Source organism: Mus caroli, unplaced genomic scaffold (assembly GCF_978045245.1).
Source record: "Mus caroli unplaced genomic scaffold, Mus_caroli_1 scaffold_13, whole genome shotgun sequence".
In the NCBI taxonomy this organism is placed as follows: domain Eukaryota; kingdom Metazoa; phylum Chordata; class Mammalia; order Rodentia; family Muridae; genus Mus; species Mus caroli.
This window is the reverse complement of record NW_028227268.1, coordinates 91,051,266-91,068,265: the sequence shown is the minus strand read 5'-3', so window position 1 is coordinate 91,068,265 and position 17,000 is coordinate 91,051,266. Positions and strand designations below refer to the sequence as shown.

The window sequence follows — 17,000 nt, the reverse complement described above, 5'->3', positions numbered from 1 at the left end:
TAGCTGGGGAGAAGACAGAATGGCTAAGGCTAGCCCTGTTCCAGCCCAGGCTAGACTTCAAAGGCCTGAAGTTCCAGCTATTTCTGAAGAAACCCCTTCCTCATGGTATTGGACTCAGCAAAGAGGCCCTATAAGTTCCTGGGCCAAGATCCTAGCAGCCTGACAACATAGCTCTCCTTGGCCTGCCTGATAGCTACCTTCTCTGCCCAAGAAACAGCTAACCATAGAGGGTCCCCCAGCTACAGAGACCCACTGAGGCCTGCCAGAGTAATAGCTGCCACTCTGCTGAGAAGCTGCTGAAGGGTGCCAGTTTCCAAACCAGGAGCCAAATGGCTCCAACCCAGCTTCTGCTTTGTCCATGGTAGACAGGCAACTGAGCCAGTTAGTGTGTTAAGCCCCTGAGACAGTGAAACTGAAGCCTAGAGCTAGCAGGGACTGGCAGCCCATGCCACCACAACTGGAGGCAGCTCCAGCCTTCCCACAACCTGTGGAGACACCATTACCAACCCCAACCTTGTCTCCTTTCAAAGAATCTCCCAATGGCATCTTTGTCACCAGCCAGGCAGGCGCAAGGTACACTGGGCACAGAAGAGGTCCCAGGCTCTTTCCTCTTGGACATTCTTTGACTCCTGGCAAGTCTGCTGGCAAAACACAGTAGGGAAGCCCAACCCAGCACTTCCAGCCTGCAGTGGGAGCTTCGACACAGACCAGGAAGTGGGGGGGGAGGGGCAGACATTGCACAATCCCACACTTTGGCCAGAACATCTGGAGAATAAGATGCTGGCCTCCACCCCCGTCTCTGCCTGGGGCAGAAGTCAGACTGCCCACCAAACAGAAGGAGCTTGTCATTCACCCAAAGGTGGAGTCTTCAGAATGCCCTCATCAGGGAACCAGAACCTAACTAGGGTCTCAGTTTCCCTCCTAGATTGGGAAGGGGCATTATTCTCACAGGAAAAGAGAGGCATTGTTTAGACAGAATGGCTATGGGGGATAAGGCCAACCTCTGTAGTTCAAATTTACAACATATTGCCCCCACCCCAGCCCCGGAAACTGCACAGAGTGCCACAAACAGCTGGACTGCTTCCAGCAGGCAGCAGGCAGCAGGCAGCCAGAGAGTCTGCAGCTCCCTCCCCAGGAAGTCCTAGCTGAGGCCCATGAGAGGGGATGGCTGAGCCCCAGCCAGGCCCAGAGTTCAGTCCCAGAGCTGGCCAGTAGAGTTGCAGCTGGGGACCAGAGTCCTTAGGCTAAGCGCCTTGCTCAGTTAAGGGTCACAAGCATATGGCCTCTGGCTCTGTCTAGTCCTAGATGCCAGGGTCTCAGAAATCAAACAGCTCTGACAAGCCCTGAAAGGTTTTAATAAGGCAGTGTGAATGAGGAAAGTAGGATTGTGTCTGCTTTGAAACCCTTCAGATCCACATCACCCCTGGAATGGTAGAAGAGAGTGAGTGAGGTGGGGGAGGGGAGCAGCTTACCCTATCCCAAGACCTCCCTTCCCTTGACCATCCCTTCCTTTGGGTCAGTCACTTCCCACTCGAGGCGCAGGGGTGCACAGCCTCATTTGAAAGGTTACAGATAGGGTGGGTGGCAAGCCTAGGTCCCAGAGAAGTAATCACCAGGAGATGCCAGGAACTGTTATCCCGCTCAGCTACTGCAGCCCTGGTGCTGCCTTCCAGCTTAGGTGGTAAGCCATCTTCGTAGCAATTCCAGGTATCAAGGGTCCAGGGATGTAAGTGGGGATCCACTGCAGAGGCAGAATTCCTTTCCTTCCACCTATCATCTGTACTGATCCAGGGTAGGGGCCTCCAGATGGGGCAGGCATCCACTTGCTGTCAGTTCCACCATTCAGAGATAAGGTTGGAGAAGAACAATTCTAGGATCAGAATTCAGTCTGAGATTCCCAAGGCCTCATGTTTGTTCTCTACAACATCCAACACACCCTCTGTGGCCGACCCTATCCCAAGGCAGAGTCTTCTGGTCCGGGACCCTTGAAAATTCAGTCCGGGTTCAGAGAGGATGTCTTGATGGCAATCGGGCCATTGGGACAGAACCAGATCTAGAGAACTTGGGTTCCAATCCTAGCGGTGAAAGAAGGTTTCTACACTCGCCCCGCCCTGTCCCGCCCTTAGGGTCCTCGCTCCGCCTCTTCTGCAGATTCGTTCCACCCGCCGCGCTACATGCCTTCTGCGCAGACGCAGGTTCTAGTCCCCGCCCTCTCCGCGCTTCCGGTAGCCTGGCCTGTGCTGGCGGCGACTAGATGCCCGCGCGCGGTGGTAGTGCACGCCTGGGCAGAGGATCCCTAAAACCGGTGTCGGTGACCCTGCTCCCCGACACCGAGCAGCCTCCACTTCTTGGACGAGCCCGCCGCCCAGGGAATGCCAGAGCAGGATCCCTAGTGACCGGATATCATGAGGTCGGCCAGATGCCTGCGCCGGTGAGAGGGGGCGCCGCGTCGCGGAGTCTGAGCCCACGGCGAGCTGGCACAGTGGGTCGGGCTGCAGAGACGGTCACGTCAGCATCCATTCCCGGCAGCCTGGCAGCTTCAGTCCAACCTGGATGTCAGCACAACAGATAAAAATAATGGGTCTTACCCCGGCGTAGTGGTGCACGCCTGTACTTGGGAAGTCGATGGACGCAGGCGGATCAGGAGTTCAAAGCCAGCGTAGGCCACATGGGACCCTGTCCTTTAAAAGAGTAATGGCTGTTTAACTAGCCAGCTCAGCGTGAACTGAAGACAGGTCTTGGCCCTGGCCCCAGGTTCACTGCCCAGTTGTCCTTTTAAGCCCCTCCTGTTGTACCACAAGAGCTGAAGGATGTGGCCAGATTTCCTTGCTTTGTTTATCGGCTGTTGGTAGACTAGTGCCTGCTGGTCCTATAGACCCATAGACTTTTTGTCCCTATTCCTAGTTGTTCTAATAGCCAAGCAGTCAGAGGACAGTTGGGGGCCAGCAGGGTTCTACCCTGAGCACTCAGAATGGGACCAGGCAGGTGGTCATCTTCATGCATGCCCATTTGTGTGTCAGGTCTTGTCAATAACAAGGGGGTCTTGTGACCTGTTTTTTGAGCAGTGCCCGGACAAGCTCAGTATGTTTCTCTGATAGGCCCTGCCCAGGTTCTGACTGTATTTTAATTCCTGGCCAGGATTAGGAACAAAGAACCAGGTTCCAGAAATAAGTTTCCTTGGAGATGGTGTGATTGGTGGGAATCAGAAAAATCAGCTCTTTTGTATTGGACTCAGGCACCCACCTTCAAATGCTCCTTACCCATGTCTCCCCTATGTGTAGCAGGTGTGGGCAGAGAATGCCCACCCATCCTGTCACCACTAGCAGCCTGTCATTACCTACACCTAGTCCCAAGGTCCCCTGAGGCTGTAAGCCTTAGAATGACTCCCAACAGGCACCCCACTTTACAGAGAAACAGACAGGCAGGCAGGCAGACACTTCTTTTGGTTTTTTTTTTTTTTTGTTTTTGTTTTTTCCCATTACAGCTTTCCCGAAAGATTGGGCAAAAAAAGCAGCGACTGGCAGATTCAGAGCAGCAGCAGACCCCTAAAGAGAGACTCCTGTCGCCCCCGGGTCTCCGGCGGAGTATCTACTTCTCCAGCCCACAGGACCGTTCTGGCCGGCTAGGACCAGAGTTTTTTGACCAGCCAGCAGTCACCCTAGCCCGTGCATTTCTGGGACAGGTAACGTAATACAGGAACAGGTTCCGGGAACTCTAGTCCTGTTACTACTAGGTCTCATCTCTGACTTGGCCTTCCTTGTGCGTGCATAGGTAGCTGCCTTGCCCATAATGGACCCAATAGTTTGACTATTATCTAGGATCACTGCAGAGAATAAGAATATTGATAGAGGGGTCCCATGATGGAGGCAGCAGGGCTTCTGGCAACTGTCCTGCTTTGGCTAGAGGTATGTTCTTACACTTATCCATCAGGGAAAATACTGACTGTTCTATCTGAAATCCCCTTAGGACAGGTTGCCTGCAAGGACTACTGATGGGTATTGGCACCAACATCTGTGAGGGACCACTCTTGCCTACCCTGTTCCCTGATGGCTGGGGCCAGGAATACCATTAGGCAGCCAGCATTTGAGTCACTTGAAAGAGTTGGCCTCCTCACTACATAGTTCAGTACCCAAGGCTCAGTACAGGCCCAAGATCTGGGCTGTGCCAGTCATGCTTGCAGTAGAAGCCTGGTGTGGCTTACAGTACAGCCTGTCACCTTCTGAGCTTCTCCACTTCATGGAGCTAGCCAGGTTCATCTAGATCCCACTACTCCGGGGTGCTAGAGCTTAAGCTGGGTCCTCTGGTTAGAGGTTCGCTGGCCTACCTTTTTCTTTAACAGGCTATCCTTTATTGGACCATGGCCAAGGACTGCCAGTTTCTTTGTTAGAACTGGTGCTAAGAGTTCCAGGGACAGACCCTGACCTACTAGAGAAGGGACTAGATTCTGTTCTCAGGATGTTTTAAGCTGCAGGGATCTGTGTGCCTTCAACAGCTATGATATAAAACATGGTGCAGATTTATCTCAGGTTCAGGTCAAGGGCTCAAGGATGGCCCAACAGCATTACCACCACCATTATACATCTGCCTACCTCTACTCAGCTTCCCGGCACATCAGCTGGCCCCTGTCATGCCCACTCGAACCCACACTGGTAGACAAGATGGTGTCTGGCAGAGAAAGGGGTATTCCCGCCTGCGTTTCCCTTCGGTCAAGGAAAACCCAGATGTGGGCCATAAGTCCAGTAAAAGGTTCGCTGCAATGGGCTGCCAGGACAGCAGACGACTGTGGACTGCTGAGCATGTTGTTTTTCCAGACCCTCTGCCAGAAAAGCTCCAGGAGGTCCCTCAAGAAGCTGAGGTGGGGTTCCAAGTTTGGCCCTTGGAGACATGGGAGCACGTAGGTAGAGTTAGTGAAGGAATGCTTGCTGGCCTTTTTCTTCTAAAACATTCATCCCTGTCTCCAGTGTTTCCAGGCTTCCATGACAAACACTGGCCACCTCTTTTCCTCTACCCTCCCTGTTACCAGCTGACCCTGAGGCACCATGGGTCTACTTGGGCTGAGAAGAGGGTGCCTTCTAATCAAATAATCCCTCAAACCTGTGAGGGAATGGACATGGTTGGATGCTGAAATCCTTCTACAAGCCCTGGCTGAATTAAGACTGTTGGCCATTCTTGGGATCATAGTCCAAGCAAGGCATTGCATGGCTGGACCAGCTGGCCCTGTTTCTCACTAAGTTCTCTCAAGGGAATTCTGGGAGAGGATGTCGGGAGGAGAGAACACTACTGAGGGGACTTGGAAGTCAATCTGCACTGTGACTCCAAATGAATCCTGAGGTGTGCTGAGAACCCTTAGTAAATAAGTAGAGTTGGTCAGGAGGGGTTGGTGACCTTAACATCAGCATTTAGGCTCTCAGCCAAAGCACAAGAGGCAGAATGGAGAAGCCAGGTAGCTGGGTCTGGCTGGGCCTGGATGCCTGGTAAATCCTGAGTTTAAATGAGGTCTAGGTGGGGACTGTCCAGGTGGGTTGGCCCCTGTTGACCTGAGCAGACTCACTGCCCATAGGTTCTTGTCCGGCGACTAGCTGATGGAACAGAACTCCGTGGGCGCATTGTGGAGACTGAGGCGTACTTGGGGCCAGAAGATGAAGCTGCTCACTCAAGGGGTGGCCGGCAAACCCCCCGGAACCGTGGCATGTTCATGAAACCTGGGACCCTGTATGTGTACCTCATCTATGGCATGTACTTCTGCTTGAACGTCTCTAGTCAAGGTTAGTGGCGCTGGGCATGAGGGAACAGACAGTCTAGCAGCTGGCCAACCCCCCTGAAAGACTTGGATAGACAGGCATTTGAGTAAAAAAGTGCCACTGCCAGGGGCCAAGTTAGGATTTCAGGAGTGTTGGCTATTCTTGAAGGGTGGGCACAGCTGGTAAAGTAGCCAAGGCTACACGGAGTTTAGAGTGATGTTTTTGATCATGGGTTAGATTTGAAGTGAGGTGGAGGATAGGGAAGTGGAAAGAGCCTGGTTTTGGGTAAGCTGGGCTCATACAGGAACCCGCTGAAAATCCTATTATGGGATCTAGCTCAGCCATTCTCAGCTAGGAACACTTCTGCCCCCCACTGGGGACATTAGGCAATGTTTGGTGACATATTTGAATATCATGACTGACTAACATCTAGCAGGTGGAAGGCAGGGATGCCCTGTGGTAACCACATAGGCCTTCTGGCCATAGACAGCTTTAGTGGAGGTTCCCTGGACACGGTGGACAAGGCAGAGGCAAGAATGAACATACAGATGAAGTCCTCCAGGACCACAAGGGTCCTGATTGGGGCTATCCATGTTGAGTAGAGGCTAAGGACATGGATGTCATGGACAGGCCAGGTGTGGGTGCTTCAGGACGTGGGAAGATGAGGACTGAAAGGCCAAACAGAGCAGAGCATAGGATGCCAAGTTAGAGCACATGTGTAGCAGAGTTCCGCAAGGACATGGGGATCAAAGGTGTTTGCATGAAGATGAGAAGGAGCCAGGATAAGGTGAGGTGATAAGGTGGCTCTTGGGGACTGGAGTAGCGACCATGTGTCCAGTACTTACTCTCTGTAACCTGCTTCTCCCTGAAATGAGAGAAGTCTCCTGTGGTGAGCTAGGAGGGGTTCAGAGGACTGGATCCTCCGGGCTTTCCTGACCTGGATCATATTTGGATTAGGTCTGAGACTTGCTATTTTCTAGCAGAGTGACATGCCTTCTACCCTAAAGGTACTAGCTCTCTGGGGCTTCCTCTGCCACCCTCATAGCCACTGCCAGTTAAGACTAGCAGGCTACAGAGATGACCCAATGGTTAAGGGTATTTATAGCTCTTCCAGAAGGTCCCAGTTCAGATCCCATATCAAGCAGTTGCCCATAACTCCTAACTCCTGGGATCCTTTCAGAGCACATAGATACATGTAAGAATACACACAGAGACACATTAAAAAAAAATGAAAGAAAGAAAGAAAAAAGGATTTGGGGAAGCTACAGAAAGAGGAAGCTCATGCCAGACTCGCCCACACTAGTTGATCACAGTTCTGGCTCTGAGGGCAGTGGTGGGAGTCTCACTGTCAGTTTCCAGTAGTGGAGGCTTCCCAAGGTACTCAGAGAAGGCTTAGCAGCCTAGACAATGCTACAGAGAAGGAGGATGTAGAGGGGTCTGATACAGTGGATGTGGTTTGTACATGCAGGAAGACAGCAATACCTCTACAACACTGGGTATGTGCATGGGCAGGAGGCTTGAGGTTTACTTCCAAGCTTTCTGTCTTTCCCACAGGGGCTGGGGCTTGTGTCTTGCTAAGAGCACTAGAGCCCCTGGAGGGCCTGGAGACCATGCGGCAGCTTCGTAACTCCCTCCGAAAAAGCACTGTCGGCCGTTCCCTCAAGGACCGTGAACTCTGTAGTGGTCCCTCCAAGCTGTGCCAGGCCCTGGCCATTGATAAGAGCTTTGACCAGCGAGACCTGGCTCAAGATGATGCTGTGTGGCTGGAGAATGGCCCTCTGGAGTCCAGTAGCCCAGCTGTGGTGGCAGCAGCCCGCATAGGTATTGGTCATGCAGGGGAGTGGACACAGAAGCCCCTGCGCTTCTATGTCCAGGGCAGCCCATGGGTCAGTGTGGTAGACAGAGTGGCTGAACAGATGGATCAGCCTCAGCAAACAGCCTGCTCTGAGGGGCTTTTAATTGTTCAAAAGTAAAATAAATCTCCTGTTTTTAGAGAACTGTCCTCAAGTCTCAGCCAGAATTTGCGTTCATGCAGTTAATTCTTTATCCGGGTCAGGAAACTGGGTTACCCAGTATGTATAGCAACAGAGAGGAAAAACATCAACGTGCAGGTGTATACACCTAGGAACAGAATGAGCTGAACAAGTGTGTTTAGACACTCTCCAGGGCAGCTCCACAAGGGACCGGCCGGAAAGGGATGAGAAGGACATAACCTGTATGTGTATAAAGAAAGGACTTGGACTCTGAAGACACATCCTGAGGGCTGGAGAGATGGCTAGGTGGTTAAGAGCACTGACTGCTCTTTCAAAAAAAAAAAGTCACATCCTGGAAGGCCTTCTCCAGCTCAGCAATATTAAGCTGCCGTAAGGACCAGATTGAAGAGGGAGGCTGGTGGGTAGGAGAGAGAGCAATGGTTAACAGTGCTTCCTGCTCTTCTGCTCTGTTCCCAGCCCCACACCCAGTGGCTCACAACCTCTGTAACTCTAGCTCCAAGGCATGCTTTCTTCTGACCTCTGAGGGCATACATACACACAAAACCATAAATAAAAATAAATATATTTTCTACAAGTGACATTGATGGCACACGTGTGTAATCATAGCACTTGGAGGACAGAGGCAGGAGGAGCAGGAGTTCAAGGTCATCCTTAACTACACAGCAAGTGTGAGGTCTCAAGAGAATCACAAAGCCCCACAATGGCTGCCCCATAGCTGCTTCTGACCAGACTGACCAGGCTGGGGCTGCCTATCCTCCTAAGGCCAGTCAGGAACTCTGCGGCAGAAGGGAGGTTGTTTCCATCCACACACAAGCATGCTGCTCGGGCTCATGTGAGCAGTGCCTGGAAGACGGCAATAACGGGGTCCTCATGGGTGGTCACCACCAGCACACTGCGGAATTTGTCAAAGAGCATGAGTAGCTGGGAGCGCCGAGTGTTCTCATTGTACATGATCTCCTCCAGATGGTGGCGGCCACGGAAGTAGTGAAGGAGCCTGGAGGGGACAGGACAGCATGAGCCTAGCCCAAGGCCAATACTACTGAGAACAACCACTGGTGGGTGAGTCTGCAAACTGCCTGCAGGCTTGTATAGAGCTATGGGATGAGGTCCGAGCATCCCCCCAGAGACAGATGGTGGAGGGCCTAAAGAGAGTCCACAGAGCAGCATGGCTGTGCAGACTAAGAGCTACTTGAGCATGCACCCTACTGAAGGGAGGAGTGCTAACGGCTTCTTTCTGTTCTTCCACGGCACTAGGGCAATCTACTCTAGGGAGCTTTCTGCAGTTGAGTCCAGCACAAAGAAGGCCAGGGTACAGAAAGGCCTGGATCAGCACTTAGAGCTGCAAAGTCCTCCAACAGACTGCAGTGTTTTTTCAAACAGAAAAACAACCTGACCTCTCTCATAACAACATGCCCTTACATCACCTAAGGCAGGACGGACATGACAGGCATCAAGCTGCTATGGCACAGGGCCCTAGTTTCTCCCCAGGGCCCACAATCAGGACGTAGTCCTGCCGAACCAAGTCTGTCATCGGAACTTGAGAGCAGTGACATGGAACATCCAGAAGTACTGAGTAAGCGCCCACTAGACCGAGGGGCTGGACCAGAGCCTGCATCCCTACACAGAGGACAGAGCTCCTGCTGTGCCACACACTAACCCTGGGAGAGACCCACTACTTCCCTGGAGCTGTGCGAGGGTTACCAGTGCTCCCATGCATAATTCCCCCTTTCCCACTCAGTCATCTGCTCCCTACCTGGCAAACATGCGGAGGTCCTCAGGATTTTGGGCTGCAGGCACATTGAGGATAGCAGCCCGCTCATGCTCTGAGAGGCTGGCCAGCAGGTTCTCTGTCATCCTCTTGTTGAGTGGTGAGTCCCCACTGGGGAGCAGCTCAGCACTTGAGTTGTCCATACTGGGGCTGGTAAGGGTCATGTCGTCACTGCTGGCTGTGGGTTGGAATAGGCCAGCTGGATTCCAGTGTACCCAGATGGGAGCACCAAAGGCACTGCCAGCATCCAGGGCCTGGGACCACTGCCACATTCTCCTGCTGGTGCCCAACTGTACAATCTGCCATCATGCATGAACTCATTGCCAACCCACCACCAAGGGCCTACTGTGTGGCTAACCTGGAATAAGAGTAGCTTCAAGGACCCAGAATGAAAGTATACTGCATACCCACCACACCCCACAGCAGGAATGGGTGTCTTGTCCCACCTCAGCCAACATGGGCTAGCACTAGACAGGTCAAGGTATATGGCCCCCAACAGCAGACAGCTGTGGTCTCTGGGATGACAATATGAGGCCCTGCTCTGAGCCCAGGCTGCAGTAGGAGAGTCCAGCTGCGCTGCAGTGGGCAAAAGCTGCTCCTGACTACAGCTAGCTGCTCAAGGAAGGAGCCTCCCCCTCAGACCCATAGCAGTATAGGGGAGACAGGAGGGACAGGCAGGTGAGTATAGATGTGTAAAAACACCTCTTATTCCAACAGTACCCAGGCTTCTTGGATGTCACCAAAGTCTCCCAGCCCCCCATTACCAGACAGATGTCCTGGAAGGGGATCCTACTTGGGGAGCCAAAGCTTAGAGCATTGGGTGTGCTGAGGCTGCGGCCACCAACTCTGGCTGTGAAGGGGACATCGTCCTCTCGCAGTCGGGGCTCCTCTTCGCTGGGTGAGGCCATTAGGCAAACATAAGTATGCAGCTGGATGAGGAGCCGGCGCTGCAGCATCCACACCACCATCTGGATGAGCTGGGTCTGTGAGTGAGCAAAGTAAGACAGCAGATGGGCTGGTTCCCTGACTCAAGCCTTAAGAACAGATTCCTATTCCTGGGAAATAAGAGAGACATGGTCCTTAGCAGCCCTAGTACCTAAACAGGAAGGCCTCCTGTTAGGAAGAAGGGACCCTCAACTGCTGGGTAGCTCTGCAAGGTCAGCATACCCCAGGGAAAACAGTAGGGCCAGAACTCCCATCACACGCCTGGGTTTCCTCCCTTCTCTGAGCCAACTTTCCCTAGAGGCAGATCTGTCTTTGCCACTAAGACCTGCTGCTGTCAGACAGTCCACTGCTAGGCAAGCCCACACAGAGTGCAGAGAGGAAACTGTCATGTGAGTCCTTGGCTCCACCTCAAAGTTTACTTCAAGAACACAGGTGATTCCAACTGGAAACAGGAAGGGGACCTGCTGTTACTACATGAAGCCAATGGCTCTTCCTTGTGAGCATTGGACCATAGCAGTGGAGCCCAGAGCCAGTTAGTACCCAGCACCAATGTTTAAGTATCTCTCGGGCACAGACACCAAGCAGCAAGGTGTGTGAACACAGAACCAGTGCTCTCATCTTTGAGAGGCCCAGAAGAGCTGCTGCCTAGGTCACTCATGGAAGCGGGCTGGTTTACTGGGGAGGAAGTTATACATACCAATCATGGTCAAAACCAAATAGAATTCTAAAGAATTGAAGGTATTGTAACACAAAATGTAAAAAATAAAACACAAAAGCGTTATAAGCATTAGACAGTATGTCTCTGGGATGTGGCAAACCAAACAGCTCCATCCCAGGCCCCTGACAAGGCCTGAAGCAGCTGCTCAGACACAGCCTGGAAGATCAGCCGTTATCCAGACAACTGGGAAGTTTCTGCTGGGATGGGAGCACTGCCAAGCCCTCCCCCCAGAGAGCTGCCTGGGGGAGAGGAGGGAGGTGCAGAGGCAAAGTGCATCTTTCATCTTCCTGGCTCCCTTCCTGGAAACCAAGGGCTCAGTGAAAGGCAGCTTTAGAACTCTGGCACACTCAGCATGTAAATGAGCTAAAACCCCAGGATCTTATTCCCATTCACAATTTGAGAAGGGGAAGTATTTGATTTTGAGGACTGGTTTTGCCCAGTGTATCAGGCAGCTATTAAAACAAATAGTTTGCTTTTGAAGATAAACCATGGAGATCACCCAGCTTGTCTCTGACACCTGTGCTCTTTCCCTAGCTTCCCTCAGAGAGCTCAAAGCACTTAACACAGGGAGGGGCAAAGCTTCTCTGACTCCAAGTCACCATCTCACCATCTCTTGAGCATGGGGCAGTGAAAAGTGACTGACAGCCCACTGCAAATTCATCCCCCACACCTTGAGAAGCACCCCCACCACAACCAGTCTCTAATTGCCACCAGCCTTTGTCCTGACTCAGGCCCCCCATCCAAGACTCAACCCTAGCCTGATACTGTAGGTCTTCTTAGGAAAAGGACTCTAGGCCCAGCAACATAGGATTCCACACAAAGATCCCATGGTTCCTAAGCCCCCAGAGGAAGGGATACAGGAACTGAACTGCCTTGGAAAACAGGGCCTAGGCTTAGTGAGAGCCTTAGTGTCTGTACCTCCACCTGTGAGAAGCCCCTGCCCCAAAGGCAGCACAGGGAATCCTGCCAGCCCAGGAAAAGCTAATGCCCTTCTGACAAACATAAACCAGTCCCAGTCCTAGTCCTAAGGATGCCCATGGTGAGGAAGCCTGCAGTGCTTGCTAGTAAATCCCCCCAAACCATGGCACAAAGATAAACAATGCTAAGAGCCTTTGAATCAGGGGCCACTAGGCAGGCAGTTATACCCTGTCTACGTTGTAAGCCACACAGGGGCTCTAGTGACTCACCTCCTGTGCAGGGGGAGCCAGAGGGCTCCTGAACTCCGATAAAGAAACAGGCAAGGAAAACTTGGCCAGGACAGATGGTAGGTCATGGGACGGGAACTGGCGGGAGAACTGTTCAGCTAGCGGGGAGTACCTGGGGCAGACAGCCATGGTCAGTGCCCTTCCCATACTCACAGCAACCTTCTGGGTGAGCATAATGACAACAGGATATAGTATGATGATGCAGCAGGCCTTCAGATGGCAGAATTATACTGTCCCTTAAGATGTGGCAGGACCCACAGAACCCCTCTGATTTCAGCCAAGGAGAGATGGCTTTACCATGGGCAACACCAAAGCAGACTGTGATCTGCATCTGAGCACGCTATGGGCAGGCAGCATCAGGATATAGTGAAATCTGGCCTCATGGATTCAAAGCCACTGAGGCCTGGCCACTGGGGGTGCCATTTGCCATTAAAAGGTCCTGCTGGGCTTTTCTAGCTCCAGATTCCAGATTTTTGGCAGCCACTGGTACTTACAGACACACACTGGCATTGGGAGACAGGACATAGACGTTGTTCTCACACAATGGGTAGATGATGACAGCCTTGCCCCAGTATACCAGGTGAGCTGCCAGCTGGAAGACCTGCAGACCAAGGGGAGATGGAAGGACTAAACTTGGAGGCCATGGCCTTCCTGCCTGGAGAAAATGCCCCCTGGAACTCTCAACTTGAAGCAGCACTGTAGCATCCCGACCTGAGTCAGTGGTACCAACATCACTGTTCTTGTAGTCAGAGACCCTGTGCTGCTTGAGACCACGGTTTTGCTAGGCAGTAGGCACATGAACACAGGGACACTGGAGTGCTTGGAGCATGGGCTGGACGACTCTAGCAGAAGCACAGCATTCTCTTGTCCACAGGCACCAGCACCATACTCCAAAGTAATAAAATATGGAGTCTCATCCTACCCGACCCTGCGTACTCAAAGGCCCCTATGCACCCTGCTTTCCCCAGAGACCATCCTCCCATTCTGCTCTCCTGAGGTCTCAGATACCAGGAAATACACAAGATACCAGAGCAAGTTCCAGGATAGCCAGGGCTACAGAGCAATCCTGTCTCAAACAAACAAACAAAAAATCTTTCTCCATTAGCATCTGAGGGCTTGGATCACACGAGTGGGCCACAAGGCCCATCAGAGTGGCCTTATATCATGTGTGACATTCACTCCTGAGGCAGGTGTTCCCCAAAGGTTCAGCACCACCCTAGGATCACTGCTCCCCGGAGACATCGACAGGAAACAGCAGTCACAGAAAATAGTGAGGTGAGTTGCAGAGAATGGCCAGGGTGAGACCTCACAGGGTTTCATACGGGCATGCCAGCAGTAAACTCTGATTTAAATCAGGTTCAGCAGGGAGTTAGTTCGGAAGGAAACACCCTCCTCCCTGACCCCAGTCAAGACCAAGACAAGGAAATGGAAGAGACATCAAAGCTTTATCAAAGGGCTGTGACAGTGAAGTCAGGCACAGTCCTAGCACAGATTCCTTCACACAGCCTCTTAGTAAAGCCTTTCCAGACGTGGGGTAGGAAGTGAAAATAGCAGCCCAGACTCCTTAGAACAGCAGCACCGCCCCTCTCTGCGGGGCGTTCAGGGACAGTGAGCACATTCAAACCTCTGTGTTTGATACTAGAGGGAAGCCGAATGAGCTCCTTGCTGAATCTTGTCCAGCTTAGGATACCAAGTTGAACTACAAAGGCAGCAAGCATATGCTAGGTGCTCTCACAGAGCCTATGAAGAGTCAGAGATAGAGAAGGGACAAACTTATCCTGAAAATAGAAAGGGTTTTGGAAAAAGCAGCCCAATGGGCCCACAAAGCAAAAACCACCAGTGATGCCAACCCATTTCTCAGCCCCACACAGAGAAAGGAGGGCCTGCCTCAGAGCTGTGGCCACTTCATTCTACTGAGAAGGCTGGCCTTTGAGCAAACTGAGGTCCTGGGTAGGCCTCTGCTACCCTCTGGTGGCCTCAGGGTGCATAGCACTACCAGGTGAGGATACTGGCATTCATTCCCTGGGTCCTGCACCCACAGCCCTGGCACAGGTGACCCAGTCTACACTCCAGGGCCCTGAATCCAGCTTCTTCTGTGCTTTTCCTCCTCTACACTTCAGCTATGGGCCTTCATTCTGAGCCCAAAAGGCTGCCACAGACACTTGCCAAGGGGCTGTCTCTCCAGTCTGCCACGCGTCTTCCACCATAAGAATGACGGTATCTTGATGACTCCAGGGCTGGGTTGGAAAAAAAGGGGAGGAGCAGAACAAAAGGGACCTGTGTGGAGCGTACCTCACTTGGAACCTAGCCCCACAGCATCAGAGATGGAAAGAATCAAACCTGCAGTCCTGCAGGGAAGGTTTGCTCTGAACATCTGCTTGGACTTACTTGTCCTCCAAAACAAGGCTGCATCTCTGCATGTCTCATCATTAAAGACATATATTTTAATAAAAACAAAAACAAGGGGGCTGGAGAGATGGCTCAGTAGTTAAGAGCACTGACTGCTCTTCCAGAGGTCCTGAGTTCAATTCCCAGCAAACACATAATAGCTCAAAAACAACTGTAAAGGGATCCGATGCCCTCTACTGGTGCATCTGAAGACAGTGACAATGTGTTCACATACATAAAATAAATAAATCTTAAAAAAAAATTTTTTTTAAAGGAGAGGTAGGAAAATGTGCAAAAAATAGAAGGCACACAGTAGGTTACGTTACCACTCAAGTCCTCGCTCTCACTTCCCACATGCTTGCTCATAGGCCAGTGTGAGCCTGTCCTGAGCTGGAAGATCCAGCATGCACTACTACTTCCCAAGCTGTTCTCCAGGCCTGTGCTGGAAACACTTCTCTCCTTCTCCCAAGCAAGGCTTGCCTCACCTCTGCTTAGCAGAGAAAGAAGTCAGTCCCGTGGCTCTAAGTGTGACCAGATACCAGAACCCCAAGCCTCCTTACCATGATCTGTGGCAGGACATGGAGTATCTATTTGTCTGCTAGACATTAGGGACTCAGCACGGCAGGCAGTCTGCTTTCCTGATCCCCCACAGGCTGCCTCCCTAAATGTACCTAGAGGCCTCTTTTTCCCACTCCTCCAAGTGCCCAGGGCCCTACCTGCAGCAAGGCCAGATCGGCATCCTGGGCTAGCTGCTGCAGGTTCTTCACAGCAGACGTGGTCTTGATCACCCGCACCAGAGCCGGGGAGCAGTCAATGGGAAGCTCACTCAGCAGGGACTTCTCGTCACTGAGAAGTAGCAAGGCATGGTACGGGCTGAAGGACAGAGGCACATGTCAGCAAAACATAAAGAGTCACGGGGCCCAGGTAAGCATGGGACACCAAGGCACAGCCAGAGTCCATAGGCACTGGGCAGGAGAGGTTGAGGGAAAATCAGAGAGAAAGCAGTTATGTGTCCAAGGGCTTTTTTTGTTTTGTTTGTGTTTTTGTTTGTTTGTTTGTTTTTCGAGACAGGGTTTCTCTGTATAGCCCTGGCTGTCCTGGAACTCACTTTGTAGACCAGGCTGGCCTCAAACTCTGAAATCCGCCTGCCTCTGCCTCCCGAGTGCTGGGATTAAAGGCGTGCGCCACCACGCCCGGCTGTGTCCAAGGGCTTTTATATAATCTCAGGGGTGTGTGTGTGTGTGTGTGTGTGTCATTGACAGAGACAGAGACAGAGAGACTGAGATTTGTATGCGGGGGAAGACAGTGCATGAGCCTATGCATGTTAGCATGGAGGCCAGAGGTCAGCATCAGATGTCTTTATCACTCTCCACCTTTTTTTACACTTATCAATTTACATTTTGTATATACATGAGGTACACACATGCAGTTCTCTTTTTCTACCATATGGGTTCTAGGAATTGAACTCAGGTTCCATCAAGCCTGGCAGTGAGTGTCTTTACCTGCTGAACCAGCTTATGAATCTTTACTCTTATTTAGTTTTTGTGATAGGGTTCTCTGTATAGCCGTGGCTGTCCTGGAACTCAGGACCAGGCTGTAGGCTAGGTTGGCCTTGAACTCAGAGATCCTCCTACCTCTGCCTCCTAAAAGCTGGGATTAAGGGTGTGTGCCATGATGCCTAGCTCTTCACATTATTTTCCGAGATAGGACCTCTATTGAACCTGAAGCTTGCTATTTTGGCTGGACTTGTTGGCCACCAAGCCTTTGGGATCTGCCTGTCTCTGCCACCTCATACATATGTACATATGCATGCGCACACATATAGATAAATAACAAAAAGCATGGTGGGTGGCACATATTTTTAATTCCAACACCTGAGAGGCAAAGGCAGATGAATCTCTGTGACTTCAAGGCTAGCCTAGTGTACCTAGTAAGTTCCAGGACAGCCAGGAAGACAGTCTCTGTCTCATAGAGGGTGAGAGAGTAAGGGCATATGATAATGTATGTATGTATATATATATGTATGCATACATGCATGTAGTGATAAAGTGCTTGTCTAGCATGTACAAAGCCCTAGGTTTAATCATTAGTACCATAAAAAATGGGGGAGAGGGCTGGTGAAATGGCTCAGTGGGTAAGAGCACCCAACTGCTCTTCCGAAGGTCCGGAGTTCAAATCCCAGCAACCACATGGTGGCTCACAACCATCCTTAATGAGATCTGGCGCCCTCTTCTGGAGTGT

The 17,000-nt window shown here is 51.7% G+C and overlaps 2 protein-coding genes across 4 annotated transcripts in view; one reads left to right on the top strand and one right to left on the bottom strand.

Annotated features, from left to right (window-relative positions):
- Positions 1-2,205: 2,205 nt before the first annotated feature.
- Positions 2,206-7,743, top strand: Mpg (N-methylpurine DNA glycosylase). Its single transcript, XM_021176709.3, has 4 exons — positions 2,206-2,431; positions 3,485-3,682; positions 5,561-5,765; positions 7,296-7,743. The coding sequence occupies exons 1-4, from the start codon at positions 2,255-2,257 to the stop codon at positions 7,712-7,714; spliced, it is 999 nt and encodes a 332-aa protein (XP_021032368.1). The 5' UTR covers positions 2,206-2,254; the 3' UTR covers positions 7,715-7,743.
- A 538-nt stretch (positions 7,744-8,281) lies between these two features.
- Positions 8,282-17,000, bottom strand: part of Nprl3 (NPR3 like, GATOR1 complex subunit) — a 34,947-nt gene continuing 26,228 nt past the window's right edge. For all 3 annotated transcript variants that reach the window (XM_021176705.3, XM_021176706.2, XM_029483574.2), the window contains 6 exons: positions 15,476-15,632; positions 12,866-12,972; positions 12,354-12,483; positions 10,297-10,486; positions 9,489-9,681; positions 8,282-8,729 (listed from right to left, as the gene is read on the bottom strand). In XM_021176705.3, the coding sequence (XP_021032364.1) occupies positions 8,564-8,729; positions 9,489-9,681; positions 10,297-10,486; positions 12,354-12,483; positions 12,866-12,972; positions 15,476-15,632 (943 nt within the window). In that variant the 3' untranslated portion in view covers positions 8,282-8,563. The remainder of the gene's footprint in view (positions 8,730-9,488; positions 9,682-10,296; positions 10,487-12,353; positions 12,484-12,865; positions 12,973-15,475; positions 15,633-17,000) is intronic.

Coding starts and splice junctions, on each gene's coding strand:
- Mpg (XM_021176709.3), top strand. CDS start 2,255: ATGCCCGCGCGCGGTGGTAGTGCACGCCTGGGCAGAGGATCCCTAAAA. Junction 3,683..5,560: donor CCCGTGCATTTCTGGGACAG/GTAACGTAATAC, acceptor CACTGCCCATAG/GTTCTTGTCCGGCGACTAGC. Junction 5,766..7,295: donor CTTGAACGTCTCTAGTCAAG/GTTAGTGGCGCT, acceptor TCTTTCCCACAG/GGGCTGGGGCTTGTGTCTTG.